At 43.4% G+C, this 22,309-nt stretch overlaps 1 protein-coding gene across 14 annotated transcripts in view; it reads right to left on the bottom strand.

The window, feature by feature from the left end:
* Nucleotides 1-21,971, bottom strand: part of LOC146817363 (uncharacterized) — a 145,028-nt gene extending 123,057 nt beyond the window's left edge. For 2 of the 14 annotated variants that reach the window (XR_014962982.1, XR_014962989.1), the window contains exons 1-2: nucleotides 20,676-20,827; nucleotides 20,496-20,562 (exon numbers count right to left, since the gene is read on the bottom strand). Coding sequence is in view for 1 of the 14 variants with exons in the window: in XM_085610955.1 (XP_085467081.1) it covers nucleotides 21,859-21,943 (85 nt within the window). In the remaining 13 variants the exon portion in view is untranslated. The other 12 variants (XR_014962988.1, XR_014962983.1, XR_014962979.1 and 9 more) reach the window with 10 other exon arrangements.
* Nucleotides 21,972-22,309: the final 338 nt, after the last annotated feature.

The raw sequence follows: 22,309 nt of genomic DNA, 5'->3' as shown, positions 1-22,309 counted from the left end.
CTTCTTGAGAAAAATGTAAAGCAGATTTTATAAAAAAAGACTGGGTTTAGGCAGTGGATGAGGAATTCAAGGTCTGGTGGCAGGTCAAAAGGAGGATCAATATGACTAAATTTAACAGCTATACACCATTTTGGGGTTCTCCTGTCTTACCGGGTATATTTCATGATGGCATGGGTAAAACTTTTGAGATGAGCGGTTTCTCAAGAGTAGGGGACCTTTATGATGGTGATCAATTATGCTCGTTCGGTGAGATACATGACAATTTTGGTTTGTCAAAGGAGATGTTTTTTAAAATATCTACAGATCTGAGATTTTATCAGCAAACCAGATAAGAACCCAGGACCTGCTGACCTTCAGGAAACTTCTAAAGACCTGGCTGTTTGATCAGTACCTGCTTCTCCCCCCCTTCTAGCACCTTGAGACCCTCACGGGTGAGTAGCGCTCTTAACAAATGTTTGATTGATTGATTAAGAATCAAATCTCTCTTGCAAAGTATCCAGTTATAGAAGCGGTGGAGTGGGGAAGCAGAATCGGGCAAATCTATGATTTACTAATACAGGGCCTCCCAGATATTTACAACCCCAGAATGCCAAATGGGAATCGAAACTGGGGGTGGAAGGGCCATTACTCGAGTGCTCCTTGGAGATCTGTAGAGGGACTGTTTTGACTGCCGAATTGAAAAGCCAGCACTTTAAAACAAACGTTGACATGTATTAAGTGCCCGATAAGTTCTTTAAATGGGGTTAGAGAACAGACTCCAAATGTCATAGGTGTGGAGCAGAGCAAGCTGAAATTGTTCATGTTGAGTGCATGTCCTGGCTTATCTAACTATCTCTAAGAGGTCGGGACCTTCATTGACAAGATTATTAAGAAACGGATTAAGGTTACCCCTCAAATAATATTGCTAGGGCTTAGTGAGGATCACAGGCTCTTCAAAGGCTAAAAGTATTTAATTTTTGTGACTATGGCAGTGGCCCGCATGTGCATGACCTCAGGATGGATAAGTACCATCATCATCATCAATACTTTATTTCGGTCATATGACCATAAAAGTGCAAAAGCAATAAACACATACGGAACATAAAAATAGCAACCATTTTAAATGCACATTCCCATTGTCAATAAATGCCCATTCAAGTATTTTATAACATCCTCTGAAGAAGCAATTAACTCAAAACAACTTAAACCCTCCAAAATCCTAAAAACTGGACTAAAGGGGACTCGTGATTGTTTGATATAAACACAGTCTGCTTTTAGATGGTTAAAACCAGTTTAGTACAGATTGAAAATGTCTCCTCTGGGAGTGTGTTTCTCTTTATGTACATCGAATTTAAAAAGTATAAAAAACAAATTTATGGTCGACTCACTTACTTGGACAGAACTCGTCATAGTCTGTGGTCAAGCGGCAGTAATTCTAAAACCATGTTTTCTAAAATGTTTCTCTGCACCTCAATTAATACTTCTTCATTTCAGCCATGGCCATAAAGACATATAATACATTCAGATAAAAATATAAAACTAATTCTTCAATTGTTCCTTGGTAAAAAAACGTAAAATCCTATTTGTTAAAAAACTCATTTAGAAACAGGTGATTTGCAAAAAATGTTCTAAGGTGCTATTATAGATTAAAAATGTCCAATTCATTTCCTTACTCCTCTACCAAAACGTCCTGCCCAATATAGACCCTCTATTCTAATAAAGCAGGTGGGCACATACCACACACTGATCTGGACCTTCCCCAGAGGGCATGGCAAATTGGCTCAGATGTGAGTACTGAAGTCCCAAAAATAACTTTCGTAAGCTCAAATCCAGTTAGATGAATTACTGAGATTTTAAAAAAACTGATTTTTCAATGATTTTCAGAAAATTTCCTGTAATGCTTTAATGATTTAATAGCCGAAAGTCCAATTAGTCTCCTCACTCCACTGATGATGCATGTATGCACTTTAATATCTGGGATGTCCTTGTCTGACCCTGTCTTTTAACTGTACAGAAACATTTTTAGGTAATGTGAGGAGCTATATGTATTGTTATTTGTACCTCTTTGGGCAGTATGTTATACTACTCTATCATTATGTACTGTATGTGTCTATTATTCTGCTGCTAAGGTCATCTGAATCTAAAATAATTAAGTAATTTCACTTAAATGGGTGAAATTTCAAGTTGGCCTTTTTGCACAGTTTCTGTAAATATCCTGCGGTTACCACCAATCTGAGGAATTTGAACATGTATCATCTCCCATAACTTAAAAATCAATAAAAATATATTTTTTAAAACAATCTAAACTACAGAGGGAAAAATGACTGGCATTGTAATGGTTAAATGTGATTGAAATTAAAAGAGGTAGATTTACTAGTCCCACATCAATCTAAACTAGATTTTTAAAGCTGTTGGACAATAAAAGCGGTAGGTTTACTATTACCACTCTACCATAAGCTACATTTGGGTAACTGGTGGAGATTAAAAGAGTTGAATCCAATATTTCCGCTCCAATTTAAAGTACGTTGGGGAAGGCATTGGACTACAAGAGGAGTAGATTACTACTCCCACTCCCATCAAACCTACACTGGGGAAGGCGCTGGACTTTAAAGAGGTCATATTTATTATTCCCACTCCAATTTAAGCTAACGCTGGGAAAGGGTTGGATATTAAAAGGGGTAGATTTACTATTCCCATTCCAATCTAATCTAAATTGGGAAAATGTTGGACATTGAAAGTGATACATTTAATATTTTCACTCCAATCAAAGCTACATTTGGGAAGGTATTGGACATTAAAAGGGGTAGAACTACTGTTCCCACTGCAAGGTAACCTACAAATGGAAAACATTAGACTTTAAAGTTGTCATACAAGCCTACTGTCAGGTGTGTGTCCTCAGGGTCGGAGTGATGCTGAGATTGGGTCCACCCCCTGATCTACCCAAGACCAGAATGCCGTAAAAGCCGTGGTCTAAAGGAGAATCAAGTGAGGGAAGGATAGGAAGGGGACTGCAGGGAAAAAGGACCTGAAATGACAAAGCACATCGGATATAACACTCTCTTTCCCCTAGACTCTCACCCTCTCGTCAGAAACCAGTAACATTAATATACCTGCAGTGCAAAGTATAAACACAGGACAGAAGATTCTTCTCTTCTATGACCCCAAACTAACGTTGCCTCTCGGAGTGACAGTCTACCTGTGATGCAGAGAAACACGGTTTAGTAAAATCCTATCGCTACCTTGACTGGGCAATACATAGTTTATAGGAACCACAGTACCTTGATTTATGGTGTGCTATTGTACTCTGGTCGTTGGTTTGGTGAGGCGTTGCTGACTCCTCCGATGGAAGGCAAAAGAAATCCGTGTAGTGAGTGGGAAAACCGTCCTCCGCACGAGCCGCAAGACGCAGGCTTACCAAAGGAGGACACGTGAAGGGAGAGTGTAGAAGGGTAAAAGCAAGGAAACCGTGCCCCGCACGAGCCGCAAGACGCTAGCTCACCAACGAGGGCGCGGTATTTGTGGTGAGGCCGGTTAAGGAAAGAACCGGAAACAAAACGTCCTCCGCACGCGCCGCCAGGCGCGTGCTCACCAACGGAGGACCCAGGTAATAATTCAGGAGCACCGCTCCCCTTGTAGCTCCTAAACACGTCCTCCACACGAGCCGCAAGACGCAGGCTCACCAATGGAGGACACGGAACGTTGGGACCAGGGACAAAACGTCCCCCGCACGAGCCGCAATACGCGTGCTCTCCAACGGAGGACCAAGATAATACTCCTCAACTGAGGACGTGACAGATGGAATCCGGGTGCACAACGAGTTAACGGCCCCTGCCGGTGTGCTGAGCTCCGGGAACCGGGGATTGGTAACAAGGGTATCAGAGCGAGGTCCCTGAGCGTCAGCAAAGCTCAGCTTGGATATCTCGCAACTCACCCTCCGGGGATGATGTACGGCAATCCAGCTGGAAGCTGCTCCGTACGCAGTGTTCGGCAAGCTTCTGACTTCCGGGTCAGAATATCCGAAGCCGGGGAAGGGATCTTGGCGGTCTTTATCGTCTCTCCTCCCTCGTTGCGTCGCAGGGCTTCCTGGGAGATGTAGTCCGTTAAACCTCCCGCAACTCGCGTGAGGCGCGAAACGGAATCGTGACAGTACATCCCCCCTTACCGAGAGCGCCTCAAGGGCCCAAGCTTCAGCGGGAACTCCTCATGGAACAAGGACACCAGCCGTGGCGCATGGACACCCGACGACGGTACCCAAGAGTCCTCCTCCGGGCCGTACCTCTTCCACACCACTAGGTATTGCAGCCCGCGGCCCCGAAAGCGGGAGTCCACCACCCGAGCCACCTCGTATTCCATCTCCCCCTGCACCAGCAGAGGGGGAGGCAACCTCCGTAGTGCAGAGCGTGACGGCTTCAGCAGGGACACATGGAACACGGGGTGAATCCTGAGATGCGTAGGCAGCTTCAGCTTCATTGCCACCGGGCTCACGCACTTCACAATAGGATAAGGTCCAAGGAACCGAGGATTGAACACACTATGCCTCCGAAACCGAATGTTCCGGGTTGACAACCAGACCAGATCCCCCACCTTGTAGAGGGGCCCCTGACGCCTGTGCTTGTCTGCCGAGGTTTTGTATGCGGACTTGGCGGCCTCCAGGGCTATGCGAGCAGCCCCCAACGTCTCCTTGATGTGTGCCGCTCTGTTCGCCGCCTCAGGGATCTTATCCCCCCCGCTGGTTGTAGGAAAGGGAGAATCCGTGGGTGTCTCCCATAGTTGCAATAGAACGGGGAAACCCGAGTGGAGCTATGAGCGGCGTTATTATACGCGATCTCCGCAATCCATAGATAGTCCACCCAGTTGTTCCGGCTATGGTCCACATAGCAGCGTAGGTATTGCTTCAGTGTTTGGTTGAGGCGCTCCGTCTGCCCATCGGTTTGCGGGTGGAAGCTTGTTGACAGGGCAGCAGTGGCATGGAGAGACGAACACCACGCCTTCCAGAACTGTGCGGTGAACTGGGAACCCCGGTCCGACACTATAACTGCTGGCAACCCATGCAGTCGTACCACATGCTCCATCAGCATCTGTGCTGTTTGCCCCGCCGTGGGTACCTGGGGACACGCCACAAAGTGCCCCATCTTGGTCAGGTAGTCTACGACCACAAGAATCGCGGTGTACCCCTTGTTTCGGGGGAGACCCACCACGAAGTCCAGTGATATACGCTCCCACGGGCAAGAAGGGGTAGGCAACGGCCTGAGCAGACCAGGAGCTTTCCGACGGTCTGTCTTGGCTGCTTCGCATACAGTGCACTTCGCCACCCACTCTGCGATGTCAGCCCGCAGTGAGGGCCACCAACACTGCCTGGCTATCTTTTCCGCTGTCTTCTCCACCCCCATGTGCCCCGCACTCGGGGATTCATGGCACCACCGGTACACCTGTCGCCTTAAGGCAATCGTAGGAAGCAGTAGCCTACCGTTGTTCAACGGGTAGCCGTCCTTCAGGCTCCATTCCCCATGGTTCCTGAGCCATGTTTTCCATCCAGTGGTTTTCACCCCCTCACGAATCCCCCTCAAGAACGCGTCTGGCTGTATAATACACACTGCCTTGGCAGGATGAATGATTGCTTCTTCCGTCGTCTCTATTGGAATGAGGGTGGACGTCTGGCATGTCAGGGCGTCGGCCTTTCTATTGTCCACTCCGGGTCTGTAGGTGATTACGAAATGGAATTCCGAAAAGAAGAGCATCCACCTGAGTTGTCTGGGAGAGAGGTGTCTGGCTGCTGTCATGAACTGCAGATTTCTGTGGTCCGTGTACACAGTGACTACGTGTCTGGCCCCCATGAGGAAGTGCCTCCGTTCAGTGAAAGCCGCCTTGATAGCCAGGAGTTCTTTTTCTGCCACATGGTAGTTTAGTTCGGCCTCATTCAGTTTCCTGGACATGTAGGCGATGGGATGCAGCTGTCCGGTGACTTCGTTCCTTTGGGACAGGATGGCTCCCACTGCCACGTTGGACGCATCGGCTTCCATTACATAGGGTTTATCCGGATCGGGGTGTGCTAATATAGGCGCAGACACAAAGGCCTCCTTCAAATCCTGAAATGCCTCCTGGGCTTCTGCAGTCCAGACGAACGGTTGCGACTTCCGTAGCAGATGCGTGATAGGGGCAACGACCTGGGAGAACCTCCGGATAAAACGCCTATAAAAATTGGCGAAGCCGATGAAGCACTGGATGTCCCTGACGTTCTGTGGTTCTGGCCAGTCGCGAACAGCACACACCATGCGCTCAGCCATTTCTTGTCCTTGAGGACTGAGCATAACCCCCAGGAACTCCACTGATGTTACGTGGAAGTCGCATTTGCTCAGTTTGCAGAATAGGTTATGGTCTTGCAGGAGACCGAGCACGGTCTTCACGTGGTGGACATGGTGTGTTTCTGAGTCTGAATAGATGAGTATATCATCTATATATACCACTACGTAGTGGTCCAACAATTCCCTCAACACGTCGTTGAGAAAGTATTGGAACGCCGCAGGGGCATTACAGAGCCCGAACGGCATCACCAAATACTCAAACAACCCGTATCGGGTTTTGAAAGCAGTCTTCCACTCATCTCCCCTCCTCGTCCTCACCAGATGGTAAGCCCCCTTCAGATCTAGCTTTGTGTAGACCTTGGCACTCTTCACTTGTTCCAGCAAAACGCTTATCAGGGGCAGGGGGTATCGGTTCTTTACCGTTACAGCGTTGAGTGCCCTGAAGTCCACACAAGCCCGAAGTTCGCCGTTGGCTTTGGGGATGAAGAAAAGAGGGGAGGCCGCAGGGGATTTGGAGGGTCTGATGAACACTATCTCCAGGAGTTTATCTAGGTACTGCCTTAGATGGGTGTTCTCTGGCTCAGTCAGAGCATAAAGGCGCCCGCTTGGTACCACGGCCCCCGGGACGAGGTCGATTTGGCAGTAATACTGTCGGTGGGGGGGCAGTGCCTCGGCCTGGACCTCATCGAACACCCCCTTATATTCCGAGTAGACAGGAGGTAGCAGCACCTCTTTTTCAGCGGCCGTGGCAATGTGCGTTTGAGTGGCCAAAGCAGAAACCGGTTGGGCCAGTTCCCTCCGATAGTGCTGCTCACACATAGGTGAATTCAATGTGATGGTGCCCGCTCCCCAGTCTATCTCCGGATTGTGCTTTCTTAACCAGGGTATGCCCAGAATCACCCCATAATGAGGAGCCTTGATCACACTCAGTTGGAGGGTTTCCGTGTGATTCCCTACTCTTATTTCTACGTCCCCTGTGTGATACCCTACTGGACCTGTATCCACTCTCCTCCCGTCTACGGCATAGACTTCCTCCTGGATCCTACGGGTGACCAGGGGAACCCCTATCCGGTGTGCTTCGTCTAGGTCAATGAACAGGCCCATAGCCCCTGAATCTACCATTTCGTGCATCGGTACCCACTCATGTCCTACCTTTAAGGAACCCTCGAGATACAAATGAGTAGGACCGGTTGTCGCCTGGCAGGACAGTGAAGCGATAGCCATCCGACTCCAAGGGACCCCTTCGTCATCCCGGGAGTTCTCTAGTTCTCCTGCGGTGTATCAAGCGCGGCGGAGGTCGCCCTGTTGGCCCGAAACCTGTTTAGCTTGGGTTTGTTCGGGCATTCGCGGACATAATGCCCTTTCTTACCGCAATAGAGGCTAAGCCCCTGCTTGCGGCGTGCGTCCTTTTCTGTCCCCGACAGGGAGGCCCTAATGGCCCCTATGTCCATAGGTTCGGGCGTAGGAGCCGTCCCATTCTCTGGGGACTTTGTGTGCCCAACCGCAGGTGTGGGTTTCCCTTTTCCTCGGTGGTCCCCCTTGCGTTCGCGCAGTCTACGGTCGAGGCGTAAAGCCAGATTTATCAAGTCTTCACAAGACGCGGGTTGGGGGTCTATCTGAGCTATGATATCCGGCATGTCTTCCTGCAACCCCTGGTGAAACAGAGAAGCCTGCTTGGCCTCGGGCCATTTGGTCTCTGTTACTAACCGCCTAAATGAGTTTAGGTAGGTAAGAAGGTCTTGGCTACCTTGCCTTAATTCCAATACTTCCCGGTCGGCGGTGTACGAGTCGGCCCGTCGATCGAACACCTTGATAAATTCTGCCTTGAAGGCCTCCCAATCATGAATGAGTGGGTCGTCACGATGTACAAGGGGCACCACCCACTGTGTTGCATCCCCCGACAAATACGAAACTAGAAAGGCCACCTTGTCCTGGTTTGTGGGAAACGCCCGGGGTTTGCATGTAAAATGCATCATCACCTGCATGAGGAAGACCTGTATCATGCTGGATTCGCCCTTGAATCTCTCTGGGTTGGCCAAAGGGATGGACACCGGCAGCTCCACTACCACCGTACTAGGAGGAGAAGCCCCTGCATTGAAGGGATTCCTGTGCATGCCATCCATACGAGTACGGAGATCCGCGGCTTCTTGCCGGGACGCCGCAAGCTCGACCTGCACAGCCGCCAGGGCTGTCAGGACGTCCTCAAGGGTGGCCATCACTCACGCTACCCGACCGGGAGGACACTATGTCGTGGGTCGGATATTCTGTCAGGTGTGTGTCCTCAGGGTCAGAGTGATGCTGAGATTGGGTCCACCCCCTGATCTACCCAAGACCAGAATGCCGTAAAAGCCGTGGTCTAAAGGAGGATCAAGTGAGGGAAGGATAGGAAGGGGTCTGCAGGGAAAAAGGACCTGAAATGAAAAAGCACATCGGATATAACACTCTCTTTCCCCTAGACTCTCACCCTCTCGTCAGAAACCAGTAACATTAATATACCTGCAGTGCAAAGTATAAACACAGGACAGAAGATTCTTCTCTTCTATGACCCCAAACTAACGTTGCCTCTCGGAGTGACAGTCTACCTGTGATGCAGAGAAACACGGTTTAGTAAAATCCTATCGCTACCTCGACTGGCCAATACATAGTTTACAGGAACCACAGTACCTTGGTTTATGGTGTGCTATTGTACTCTGGTCGTTGGTTTGGTGAGGCGTTGCTGACTCCTCCGATGGAAGGCAAAAGAAATCCATGTAGTGAGTGGGAAAATCGTCCTCCGCACGAGCCGCAAGACGCAGGCTCACCAACGGAGGACACGTGAAGGGAGAGTGTAGAAGGGTAAAAGCAAGGAAACCGTGCCCCGCACGAGCCGCAAGACGCTAGCTCACCAACGAGGGTGCGGTATCTGTGGTGAGGCCGGTTAAGGAAAGAACCGGAAACAAAACGTCCTCCGCACGAGCCGCCAGGCGCGTGCTCACCAACGGAGGACCCAGGTAATAATTCAGGAGCACCGCTCCCCTTGTAGCTCCTAAACACGTCCTCCGCACGAGCCGCAAGACGCAGGCTCACCAACGGAGGACACGGAACGTTGGGACCAGGGACAAAACGTCCTCCGCACGAGCCGCAATACGCGTGCTCTCCAACGGAGGACCAAGATAATACTCTTCAACTGAGGACGTGACAGATGGAATCCGGGTGCACAACGAGTTAACGGCCCCTGCCGGTGTGCTGAGCTCCGGGGACCGGGGATTGGTAACAAGGGTATCAGAGCGAGGTCCCTGAGCGTCAGCAAAGCTCAGCTTGGATATCTCGCAACTCACCCTCCGGGGACGATGTACGGCAATCCAGCTGGAAGCTGCTCCGTACGCAGTGTTCGGCAAGCTTCTGACTTCCGGGTCAGAATATCCGACGCCGGGGAAGGGATCTTGGCGGTCTTTATCGTCTCTCCTCCCTCGTTGCGTCACAGGGCTTCCTGGGTGATGTAGTCCGTAAAACCTCCCGCAACTCGCGTGAGGCGCGAAACGGAATCGTGACACCTACATTACAGAAACAATAAAATAAATACATTATTGCTTTGAATAAGTGAAACTTGTTTTTAAAATCCTATTCTTAATAAATGAGTTGGACTTGGTCCCTCTGCAGGGTCACACCCCAACTTTTTCCTTCTCCCTTCCTGATTTGCTAAATCAGTTTTTGTTCACCTGAGGGCTATGTGCATTTTACCATTGCTGGCAAGTACTAAAGTGCTTGTGCTCACTCCCTAAAACAGTATAAAATTGGCTCACATCTGATCAGATTATCATAATTAAATTACTTATATTTCCCCAGTAAAGTGGCATGCCATTTACCCTGGGCTTGTAAATTAAATGCTACTAGTAGGCCTCCAACACTTATTGTGACCCACCACTTATGTAGCCCCTTAAAATATGTCTAAGGACAGCAATTGCAGCCTGTATGCAGTTTTAAACTGCAAATTCAACTTGACAAACTAAACATTTTGCCAAGCCTACAACTCCCTTTTGAATACATATATGTCCCCTGGGTTGCATTGTATTTAAAAAGTCGGACATGTACTTTTAATTTTTATATGTCCTGGTACTTGAAAACTGCTAAATTAATTGTCCTCTACTATGAGGCTAACGTCTCCCATAGGATGTCATCTGGTTACCTTATTAAATTTAATAAGTGATAACTTTTGTTTGGGAGCAGATAGTATAGTTATATTTGGTGTCTGGTGAATTGTAATTTAAAATTCTCTTTAATAGTAAAATCAGACTTTAAGTCAAAATTCGGAAAATGCCACTCTTAGAACAAGGGCATTTTTTTGTCTTAACCATTTGGTGCCTGCTTGCTTTTTCCTGGGTCACATGGCCAGGTGTAATTGGCAGATGGGCTTTGTTTAGTCATTGCTAACAGTTCAAAATAGAGAGCCTAGGTGTTGGCAGGATGGGGTAGCAAAGTTGTGCACAGCCCCACTTGCATTTCAAAGACATTTCTGCAGCACACACACAAACAACATCACACTAGACTATTGCACCTACAGACAAACAGACCCAGGGTAGGGAGGCTGGAAATTCCAGACACTTCTGTGGGGGGAACCTCCAGAACTTTCTTCCACTTCAAAGGGGGCACCGGGAATACAAATAGGGCTCTCAGACCCACTCGTCAGTTTACTTCTGGGTCTGCAGAACGACTCTCAGTGTACTGACCTACTGTCCACTGTTTACTACAGAGGACTGCCCTGCTGCACAAAGAGGAATGCCCTGTGTTTCAAGCCTGCTATGTGCCCTCAAAGGACTACCTTGCTGTTTGAGTCCTGTTCACCTGCTTGAACCCAAGATTTTTCAAGAGTGACACCAAGGACTAGTTGGATGGCCTCCTGATCAGAAAATGATCCAACCATCTTGAACCTGCATTTGGATCCAGCCTGAGTGAAACCTGACCCTCCAAGTAATACTCCTCCAATCCTGGACCCTTGAAGGTGGTGCTAAAGGTGCTCAGATAGCCCAAATTCCAAACTTGCTCAGAGAATCGAGGAAACTGTGAACTATCTTCTTGGCGATCTGCCCAAGGTGCACCGCCGGGTGACCTGGCTTTTGGGCAGCTCCCACTATGTACTTTTCTGCAGCAACAAATCCTGTTCAGCGCCTCCTTGCAGATGGGGAATTGTCAGCTACAGCCTGCAGCTTCATCCCATGATTAAGTCTGAACACAGAAATCTTCAACACAACCTCGTCCAGGCTCAACGATGACGAGCCTCCTCCTCGGCTACCACTGGCTGCCTTGCCTCTCTGAACTGTACCTTCTCAGACATTTTTCCAGACAATATTTTCAAAGTCTGAAGGTACGTGAAGATCAGGCCCAATCCATTTTGTATATCTAAACTTCTCCATCACATTCGGCCCTACCTTTTGACTTTGCACTTGGTCTTGACCGACTAGATGTCTGTGGTTGGCACTTTGATCTTTTAGGTGCTATATTTTACTTAAAACTTTATAAATTCGTAACTCTGGGTCTCCTGATTGTGTTGTTGTCATTTTGTGTTCAAAATATTTTATTATGATTTTTTGTAGACATGACAAACAAAAAAGGATACAATGCTGGTATATGTAGTAAAATAGTACTATTAATAAAATATTATCATAACAATATCCATATACCAAAAATGTACCACTGTCATAAAAACAGTCACATTATAAAAGCTGAAAAAAGGAACACACGAGGCTACTCCACAAAACAGTAGATATACATAACTGTTAACCAAAGCAATGAGTGTTATTAAACATTCTATAAATACATTTTAATATAATCCTCAATTGGTTTCCATAACTGTTGAAAAGTTGAAGTATTTTTTAATGGTCCTTTGTAAAATAATTGAGCACCAGATCTAATAAAAATAACATATGACCACCATGCATGGATTGATATTGTTTCTGATGGTTTCCAATTGGAAGTAATGGATTTAATAGTAATACAGATAAGGAGATTACAAAGTTTAGATTGAGGTTCCATTAAAGCGGATGATAAATCATAAGATTTACCAACAAGTATGCTATAAGTGAGAGTGTCAGAAATAGGAAGTATTTTAACAATAATATCCCCAAAAAATTTTAAGAATCAAGCTATTATATTATATTCAAAAAGCATATGTTTCAAGGTACCATCATAACATTTGCAGTTCCAACAAAGTGGGGAGACTGTAAGTTTAGCCTTAAATAATTTATAGGGAGTCTATAGACAGTTAAACAAAATAAAGGTGTTGGTTTGGGATAATGATACAGGAAACCAACCAGATATTAATAGACCAAATTTGTCTCCATTCTTCAACGACTGATTCAAGGAAAGTTCTATATTCCAAAAATTGGATAAAAAGGTTAGTAGCATTTGTACAATGAAATTGTTTATAAAATTTAGAAACAGTATGTTGGGAAGCAGAAAAAGCTTTGATACAACTTATTGAATATGGAGTCTTAATTTGGGGTAGTCCAATTGGAAAGGTGTTAAGCAGTGTGTTACAAAAAAGTTCCTACTTAGTTGCTTCGGTATTGGGTAACATGAATCTGGCTTATAGTTCGGGAAAATATAGTAGAGTAGTATCTTCATAAATATCCTGGAAAAAGAAAATTCCAGCGGAAAGCCATAATTTCCAAAATTCAATTGTATGATTATATTTCAATGTAGGATTATGCCAAAGGGAAATCGTAGAGTTTGATATACATGATGAAAAAGAAGCGTCAAAATCAGTAATAATCAGTTTAGCGGATGCCATGATGGAAGAGGATTTAAAGAGTTTATTTGAATTAGACATGGATAGAAGTGATGAGAGAGGAAATTGTGATCTCAAATTTCGGTCAATAATTAACCATTTAGGGGAATAATTAGCGTTCAAGCATGAGAACCAAAGCGAGCCCTGTTTTAATATAAATGCTTTGTGATATTGGAAAAAATCAGGCATACCAAATCCTCCATATTGTTTAGATAGCTTAAGATTAATGTAAGCAATACGAGTTTTTTTTTATTCAATATAAATTTAGAAATAAGATTATCAAATTGTCTGTAGACTGAGAGGGGCAATTAAATAGGGATCATCGACAAGGTATAGAAAATAATTGGAGCTAATACCATTTGAATGGTTTCAAGTTCCCCCCACCATAATAAATGCAGAGTGGACCATTGGACCATTGACAATTTTTTTCTGTGATTAGAGATTCACAATTGAGAGCAACGGATTGTTTTAAAGGAAGTGAAAAGAGTATACCTAAATATTTAATTTTCTCTCTTTGCCAAATAATTTCAGTATTGTCAAGTAGTGAGGGTGTACAATGCACATATAGGGGAAAGAATTCCATTTCATGAGTATTCAGAGTGTAATAATTACGTATGACATCTAAAACCACTAGTGAAGAAGTAGTTGGGTTGCTAAGATATAGTAAGACATAGGCAGACTTTTTAATGTTAACATCAGCCTTCAATATCAAGTGAATTCCGAATGTGTGAGAGAAAAGGTTCAATTGCCAGTAAAAAAAGAAGAGGTGACAATGGGCAACCTTGAATGGTTTCTCTATAAAGAAAAAAGGGATTTGAAAATTGACCATTGATAAATTATCGGGCTGAAGGGGAGCCATATAAAGTCGATATCATTTTTATAAAACGATTACCAAAATTAAAATAAGAGAGTGTTCGAAAAAGAACTTCCCAGTGAACCTTATCAAACACTTTCTCCGCATCGAAGGCTAGTAAACCAGCAGGAGAGGTAATGGTTGAGGCCATATCAATGACATGAAAAAGTAGTCTTGTGTTATTGACAGAGAAACATTTTGACATAAATCCAGATTGATCTATATGAACAAGGGATGGCAAAACTCTAGCTAATCTGGAGGCAAGGATTTTTGCATACATTTTACAATCCTGGTTGATCAGAGAAATTGGACGATAATTTGAAACTTTGGTATGGTCTTTATCTGGTTTAGGTAAGACTATAATTAATGTCTCCGTACAAGACCCACCAAGCACACCAGATTGAGCAAATTTAGTGAATAGATGATGTGGGTGAGGAATGAGAGGGTCAGCAAAGGTTTTATAAAATACTGCAGGAATACAATCAGGGCCGGGAGATTTTTGAGGCTTAAGCGATTGGATAGCTAAAGTTTATCTGTTGTGATAGGGTTGTCTAATTTGATTTTATCAGACTGGGATAGTTGAGGTAAATTGGCAGAGGTTAAAAATATATAAATAATTTAGGAATCTAAAAGGTTCGGGCTACTGTCTAGAGAAGAGTAGAATTTAAGAAATTCCTCTATAATGTTTGGGGCAGATACAGCAACGGTATCAATGTGCCTATAGATAGCATGAATTTGTTTTTTATCTTTCTTGATACGGAGATAATTAGCTAAGAGTTTTCCTGACTTGTTGGCATTAAAAGCAAATTTAGCTCTTTCGTTTGCAATCTGTATACCAGCTCTCTTACTCAACAAAGAATTATAGTCGTATCTAAATTTTTGCAGCGTATTTTTAAAAACAAGATTCTGAGAAGAGTAAAACAATCATTCAAATGTATTTTCGTGTGCCATTATAGAAATAACAATTCCTCTTAAATAAGCTTTAAAAGCATCCCATTTGACAATAGGGGAGGTAACATCATAAAGGTTATGCAAACATTATTCATGGATAGCTTTTAAGATGGTATCTTTATGAGTATCCTGAAGAACAACATCAACATTCATGTGCCAACAGGAATGAGAAACTGAAAAAGTACCTGTTTGTAAATAAAGCTAAATCATTGCATGGTCTGAGATTTCAATATTACCAATAGCAGGTTGGGTTATGATTTTCACTAAATCGCTAGAGACCAGTTAATAATCTTATCTTGAGTGAGAGCTATGTGGATTAGAGAAAAAGGTGAATTTCTTTTGAGTGGGGAAATGTAGTCCCCAGATGTCAATCAATTGGGTGTTTTTAAATAAAGTTCGGAGAGAATGAAACGCTTTAGGAGGAGCATATTTGGTCAAATTAAGGTTGCCCCCCCCCCAAAATTAAGGAATCTTTCCCAAGTTGGAGAATCTCAGAAGTAATATTAGACTAAAATTAGGGCCATCTGCTGTTGGTCCATAAATATTAATTAGGTGTAAAATCATATCTCCAATTTTAACTTTAACCAAAAGAAATCTAGCATCTGAGTGAGATTTTTGGTCTAGGACTTGTAGATAAAAAGTTTTTGAGAACAGAATAGCCACACCATTCTTCTTACCTTGCGCAGGGGTGTAGATAATCTGGCTAACTCATTTCTTTTGCATGTATTTTAAAATGGTGTCATCAACGTGGGTTTCTTGTAACAAACAAATATTTGCTTTTTGCCTATGAAAATAATCTAAAATCTTCAATCTTTTAACTGAATGACGTAAACTTTTGACATTGAGTGAAACAATTTTAACTTTAGGAGAACTATTCATAGTTTATAAGGTGAAAAGAAGGAAGATAGAAAAAGAGTGGAGGAGTTATATAAACAGCAGAAATAGTAGAAAAAGCCAGAGGAGGAGCCAATAGACATAGAGGACAGAAAAGCAAAAATACAGATATATATACAAGATAAGAAGGAACATACATATATAATGAACAGACACGCACGTGCATCCAAGAAGAAGTAAAGGATTAGGATAGTCCACTCGTATTAATAGGACTATCATAATAACAACAGGAGTATTAATGGTTGAACATTAAATATACCCGCGAGTTATCATAGCAGTAGTAAATCATAAAGTGGAAGTACTAATAGAATAAATTCAGTCTTTTGTATCCACTAAATGAGGAGAGTGGCTGTCTAGAAACGATTGGAGGTCCACCGGACGATGAAAGGATTTGGAGATGTCACCATTCCAAATATGCATTGTGGATGGATCGAAGAATCCACATTTGAAAACAAGCGTCTCTTAGTCGTGGTCTCATTGCTGCAAAATCTCTTCGTATCGCACCTGTCTCTTTGGCGAAGTCTTGATGGATGAAAATCTTCAAGCCATTGACAAGAAGAGAAGGAATCTTATGAGCTACTTTCCTGATAGGAACAAGGTGATTGTGGGGTAAAAGTTTTAAGATGACTTGCTTGGGTTTAGTTTGACCTGGTTTATGGTGTGACGGAAAACGATACGCTTTATCAATCTCAAATTTTTCGGAAAACTTCCAGTTCTGTAAATTAGGTAGCAGATTTTCTAAATAGCGCCTGCAATCATTGCCTTCAATATCTTCAGGCAAATTAAAAATGTGTAAGTTATATTGCCTATTCCTGTTTGCCAATTCAAGTAACCTGGTATTTATGAAGGGGATTTTTTTAACCATTGCCAATAAATTATCTGTTTTGGTAATAATATCATGCAGCTTGATCTCATTATATGCAACCTTCATTGAAAGACTAACCATGTCTTTCTGTAAATATTGTCAGTGTTTGATCTGACAGCTTTTAACTCCTCCAGGATAGTAATAAGTGAGGGTTCTGATGAATCAACCAGGAGGAGGAGAAACAGTTTGTTTGCACGTATTTGCTGTAGATTTATTTTCCATCTTCAATAAAACAAATAAACCCAAGCAAAATTGTCAAAATTACAGTAAAAGTAAAGAAAAATACTTTAAACCAGTGCAGCAGCTAAAACTAGCTATAGGAGGAAACCAGGGCCAAAGCTGCGCCCTCTCTTGAAGTAAAACTCAGCCTTCCTGACAGGAATCCTGAAGCAGACTGAGGGAAGTCTCGGTGAGAAGGAAACTGCAGCCCGAGGGGGTCCAAAGTCATCAAATTCGCAGTAAAGCCCTCTCAAATGCTCTCCTTGGGTTAGGTAAGTGGTGTTGGAGGCAGGAAGTATGAAGTTCCTGTATTTTCAGCTTATTTGACCTCGCCGATAAGACTGGTGAGCCGGAACGAACTAGTGAGCCGCCATCTTGGCTCGCGCGTCTCCGTTGTTGTCATTTTGGTATCAAGTAATTTATTCAAATTTACTCTATTTTTCTAAATTGGTGTGGGATTTTTATTGTGTTGTGTTTTTCACTGTTAAGTTAAGCTTGACTACTTCAGTGGCAAGCTGCCAGACGTGTAAGCAGAGGTTAATTAAGTGGTTTTTGTGGTTCACCCTGACAGCGATTGTGAGATGTTGCTTGGGAAGGGCTCACGCCCGATCAACCAACAATCCTATTCCCAAAATAAAACCATAGTAAATATTTTTTTTTTTAACAATATATAAATATTTAAAATTGTAATTTTAAAATACTTGATTACAATTTTAAAATAACATATTTTTCATTTAAATACATAATCTAACCACTCCCAACTGGTTTCCCTATAAACCCTACATCCTTCTACTAAACAAAATAAAAATATAAAATAATACTTCCAGAGAGTAAGCAAAAACACGAAACAATCAAATTAATATAAATCAAAAATATTTCACAAAATAATTAAAACCCAAAAAAAGACATACATATAAATTGCATTTAAATAAAGAAAAATCTAACCAATCATACTCCAAATCTAGCATTGCATCCCTAAAGTATTTAATCACTTTAATAAAATAATCAATCAAAAAACGATAACTCTACAATATTATAGAAAAAAATACCTATTATAGCCAAAAGCATTATATACGATATTTTAACAATATTATAAACAAAACGAATAAACGTACCTCTTACCTGCAATATTCCTGACAACTATACTTTTGTTGTCTCAATATAAAGACAATAATATTATGGTAAGACAATAGTTCCTACTCAATATTATGGTCAAACACCCACATACTACCCAGAGTGTGATCTCTTTCTTACAGAAAAAAGTGTGGCTACGAAAAATGGAATTTATCCATGTTCACTTCAAAATATCCACCAGAGGTTTTTCCATCATTTTCCATTCCTTTCCCTTCTTCTACTGAAACTTGTGTTCCCCCTTCAATTTCTCTTAGGATTTTGTTTCCCATGACTGCCTCTGTAGTAATAATGTGTTGCGTTCATCTTTCAAACATATGTAAAATCAAAACACTCATCCACTTTTCATCTTTGGATCTACTTCTCCAATTGTTGGTCTTCTCTCTTTTTAATTATTGTTCATCTGCATTTGTAGACTTGCTTAGATATATATTGCAATCCTAATACAAGCCATTTTGAATGCTTGTGTATATCTCTATTTTCTCTTTCTCTTTGTTTATTGATTTTCTCCTTTATGCAACAGTTTCAGAAGTTGTTCATTTAGTTTTCTATGTGGCATCTTCAAATGTCATCATTGATTGGGCTTCATCTGTACTCCTTGATTTCCCCATTTGTTCCTAGCATATCACTACGTTCTTCTCTTTATGCTTGTTTTCTACACCTGGTCCTCCTTGTGCTTCGTACCTGATAGCAGTAGAATTACCTACTCCTGAGACATGTTACACATAGCTGCCAAGGTTTCAGATTGCTATGTGTGGGATTTTCATAATTGTAGTGTATTATGAGGGACATTTCAACAACTATGAATGACACTTTCTTGCAAGCAAAAGCAAGCAAAGAAGATGCGGAAAACATATAAATATCAGAAATGACACCAATTTGAGCAACATGAAACTCTAAGAAGATTTTAAAACTGCTACAAAGCACCAGAAATGGAAAGGCACAGGTTTAGGGTGGGTGATGCGTATCAGCAGTTATAAGAGGATTTTGGATTAACAGTAAGTCAGGGCAGTGACTCTGCTCGTGGGATTTTCCGCACTCCGCGTTACGGGGAGCTTGTGGAGTTCCGAACAACTCTGCTTCGCCAAGCGGAGTTTTTTTCCCTGCCCGCATACGTCAATGTCAAGTTGGCGTGCGCGAGTGAGGAAAATCCACCTCCCGGTGAGATTTTTCCTCATTTGCGATCGTCTATATCAAATTGGAAAGAGCGAGCGTGGAAAATCAACCTCCCAGCGAGTTTTCTCAACGCGGACGGTCAGATTTCTCATTGCGAGTGGTCACGTATGCTAGCGACTGCTCGCATTGAGAAACCGTCCGTTCGTGTTGAGAACGCTGCAGCTCGAGTAGAAATCTACTTGAGTGGCAGAAAGGAAGCAGCGCCTGCTTGTGCCGTGCATTGTGCCGTTCAAGATGACTGCACAATGTGGACAAGCACCTGGCAGTGAAAATCATCACAAATGTCATTCATTTAATGCACTCAGCTGCTCGCCGAGCTCCGTGTAGCACGGTGGAGTGTTTTTTTGCAGTTTGCGGAGTTCACTGCGTGAACTCTGCCCAGGCTTAATTAACAGGCAGCTGCATATGCAGTATCTAGTCATGTTAGGGCTAAATAAACTATAAAACTTAACACAAGGAGTACAATATCTTCTTCACAAAACTGTATTTAAAAACTACTCAACTCAACCCTAATAAAAATCATTAACCCCGAGCAGTCCATCCCAGTCACCAGCCTGGCCTCAGCCCTGCAGCCATCAGCACAGATCACACACCAGCAGGCTGCCACAGAGCTACAACAAAACACAAGGATCCACCTTTAAGGAGGGTTCTATTGATTGAGTTTCTCACTGTGTCACAAAGGTGTGTTTTCTGTTTTCTACCTTGGTTGGACACACACAGTGTTTGCTTAAATACACCTCACACACCAAAAGGGCCCTTGGTGTCATGCTTCATCATAGGGGTTACCCCACCCCGCTGCGGGACGGTGCATGCCACGACCTGCGACTACGCGGGAGCACTGATCTTTCAGTACTATGTGTGGTGTAAGGGCAGAAAGAGCAATGGTCAAAAGTGAATGCAAAAGGTGAATTCAAAAGGACCTGGCCCCATGGACTTAAAAAATGTAATAGGTCATTGAGGCTGGTACTGTTAAAAACGGTGATTCGGAGATGTCCTGCGTGTAATGTGCGGATACTCCTGATCAAGTCAACATATTTCGAAGCATCGGGGCTTCTTCATCAGGACTGAAACTGATCCCTTCAGTACTCACTATGTTGCTATCAAATGTAATGAGGTTTCATGATATATATACAGAAAAGTGAAAAATACAAAATATCATGCACTTTATACAATACCCATTGGTATTCTAAAATGTTAATCTGAAAAGAGAAAACACAATTTATTGTACAATTGCGCCACAATGTGACTGTAGTGACATTAGCCTTAGTCGTATTTAAACATTAGTGCTGTGACCTAGCGTCTAGAGTAATGGAGAGGAGAGTGGTTAAGTATGTAAAACAAACACAATGGGTAGATACATACTAGGATATGTAGGAGACAGTGCTCCATGAGCCTCTAGAACGGGTGGTTATGGTGTTGCCACTGCATTCTGTTTGATGGAAAAAAGGAAGAAGAAAAAGTCGCTGTCCATTAGTGATGGCTAAGGGGGTCTGAAAAAAAGGGCATATCACAGGTTTCCTGAAATGGCTATGCTGTACTTACATAGAAGTCAACACTGCCTCGGTCAAGGTAACACCATCCCGCCGCTACATGGTGTAATGAGTCCGCGGGAAGGGCTCTATTTATGTTGCTGGTAATTGACAGTCAAGTAGGAAAATGAATGCACCTGTGTCGATGTTGGTTGTCACCCGGAAGTCTTTGCCTAATCACTTCCGGCGGCTGGGAGGTAACGAGCGCTAGAGCGGTAACCTGTCGAAGAAGTATCCAACGGGAAGTGGGTAATATCTGATGACGATTTAACCTTTAGGAGGTGATCGAAACGTAAATGATTTTGGCAGTCTATTTGCCACCATTTGGTGACTCGGAGGTGCTGAGTGCTAGAACGGTAACCTGTCAATAATGGTGTCCCACAGGAAGTGGGTAATCTCGATTGACGATTTCAATGTTCAGGAGGAGACTGTAAAAAAATATATGACCATGTAACTGAAAATTCTTAAAAGGTAAAAAATGAAAACCAAACAAATAAAATTAAATTAAAACAAAAAATGAATATTGGTCATATTGCACCTTTAGGTTAAATGTGATAAGCAGTACCATGGCAGTCTCTTACCTCCTGCTTCGCCGGGTGGTGTGACTCAGGCTCAGCAGCAGAGCTGTACAGTAGTGTGCTCTGGGCTACAGCGGCCGCCGCAGTCCGTGGGGTTGGGTCAGGTATGGTTGAGACGTGGGTTCAGAGATCAGATATTTTTAAATAATGACCATGGTTCCGAGTAGTGTTTATTGCCACTGCAGCCTCCAACAACTTTATTATCTCAAGGAACTATAGTCACCCAAACTCGCCGCCTCGGACAGCAGCAGGACGTCCCACGGGTCGCCTATTAAATTTAGTTTCATGAAACCTCTTGTCATGACCAGACACCTGGCTGATGTCTCATTAGTAGTCATTGAGCACTGCCTCCCCTTATGTCAGCAACATGTACTCAATCAGTAATGCCATGGGTTGTCGGGAATCGAATGATTGGTATATTATAGCAGCTCAGCTCCCAAGCCTGCTGGGAAATGCACGCATGAAATGCTGCTACTCTAGCTTTAGTTAACGTTTCAATGGTGCATGATTATCCACGCTAGTACGCTTGACAGCGAGGCAGGTGCTATGCCTATTACGCGTGACTTTGCATTTCAGTGCGGTGATACGGACCACCACACTTTAATGTGCTACTCTTACCTCTGATGTGTGGTACTTTGCAGGACTGGTTATGACTCCTTGTTATTAGGCCGAGTTTGAGAAAGTTCTGTGGGAGAGAAAACATTGCTGGGTCAGAAAACAATGGATAGGGAGGTGGGACTAAAAAGGATTGAAAGAGAGAAAGGACTAAAGATAGAAAAGTAAATGACGAGCTACGAAATCGAGGGAGAGAAAAGACAAATGAGGAAAAAGACAAACTACAAAACGATAAGAAGGAAACAAAGACTAATGGTTGTTGGCAGAAAAGAGAGGAATAGAGAGATCGTATGTACACCTAAACCAGTAACCACAGCAAGACACTTAGGAGGGAACCTCAACCAGGAGAAAATCAAGCTCAAATGCTGCGACACAACCAGAAATGACAGCATGATACCACTATTACTCTAGCTCTCGGGAAAGCTAGGAAGACGCCGCTATGACGCAACACTGA

Source organism: Triturus cristatus, chromosome 6 (genome assembly GCF_964204655.1).
Source record: "Triturus cristatus chromosome 6, aTriCri1.1, whole genome shotgun sequence".
Taxonomy (NCBI): domain Eukaryota; kingdom Metazoa; phylum Chordata; class Amphibia; order Caudata; family Salamandridae; genus Triturus; species Triturus cristatus.
The sequence above is the reverse complement of the archived record's forward strand: the minus strand, read 5'-3'. Positions and strand labels throughout refer to the sequence as shown.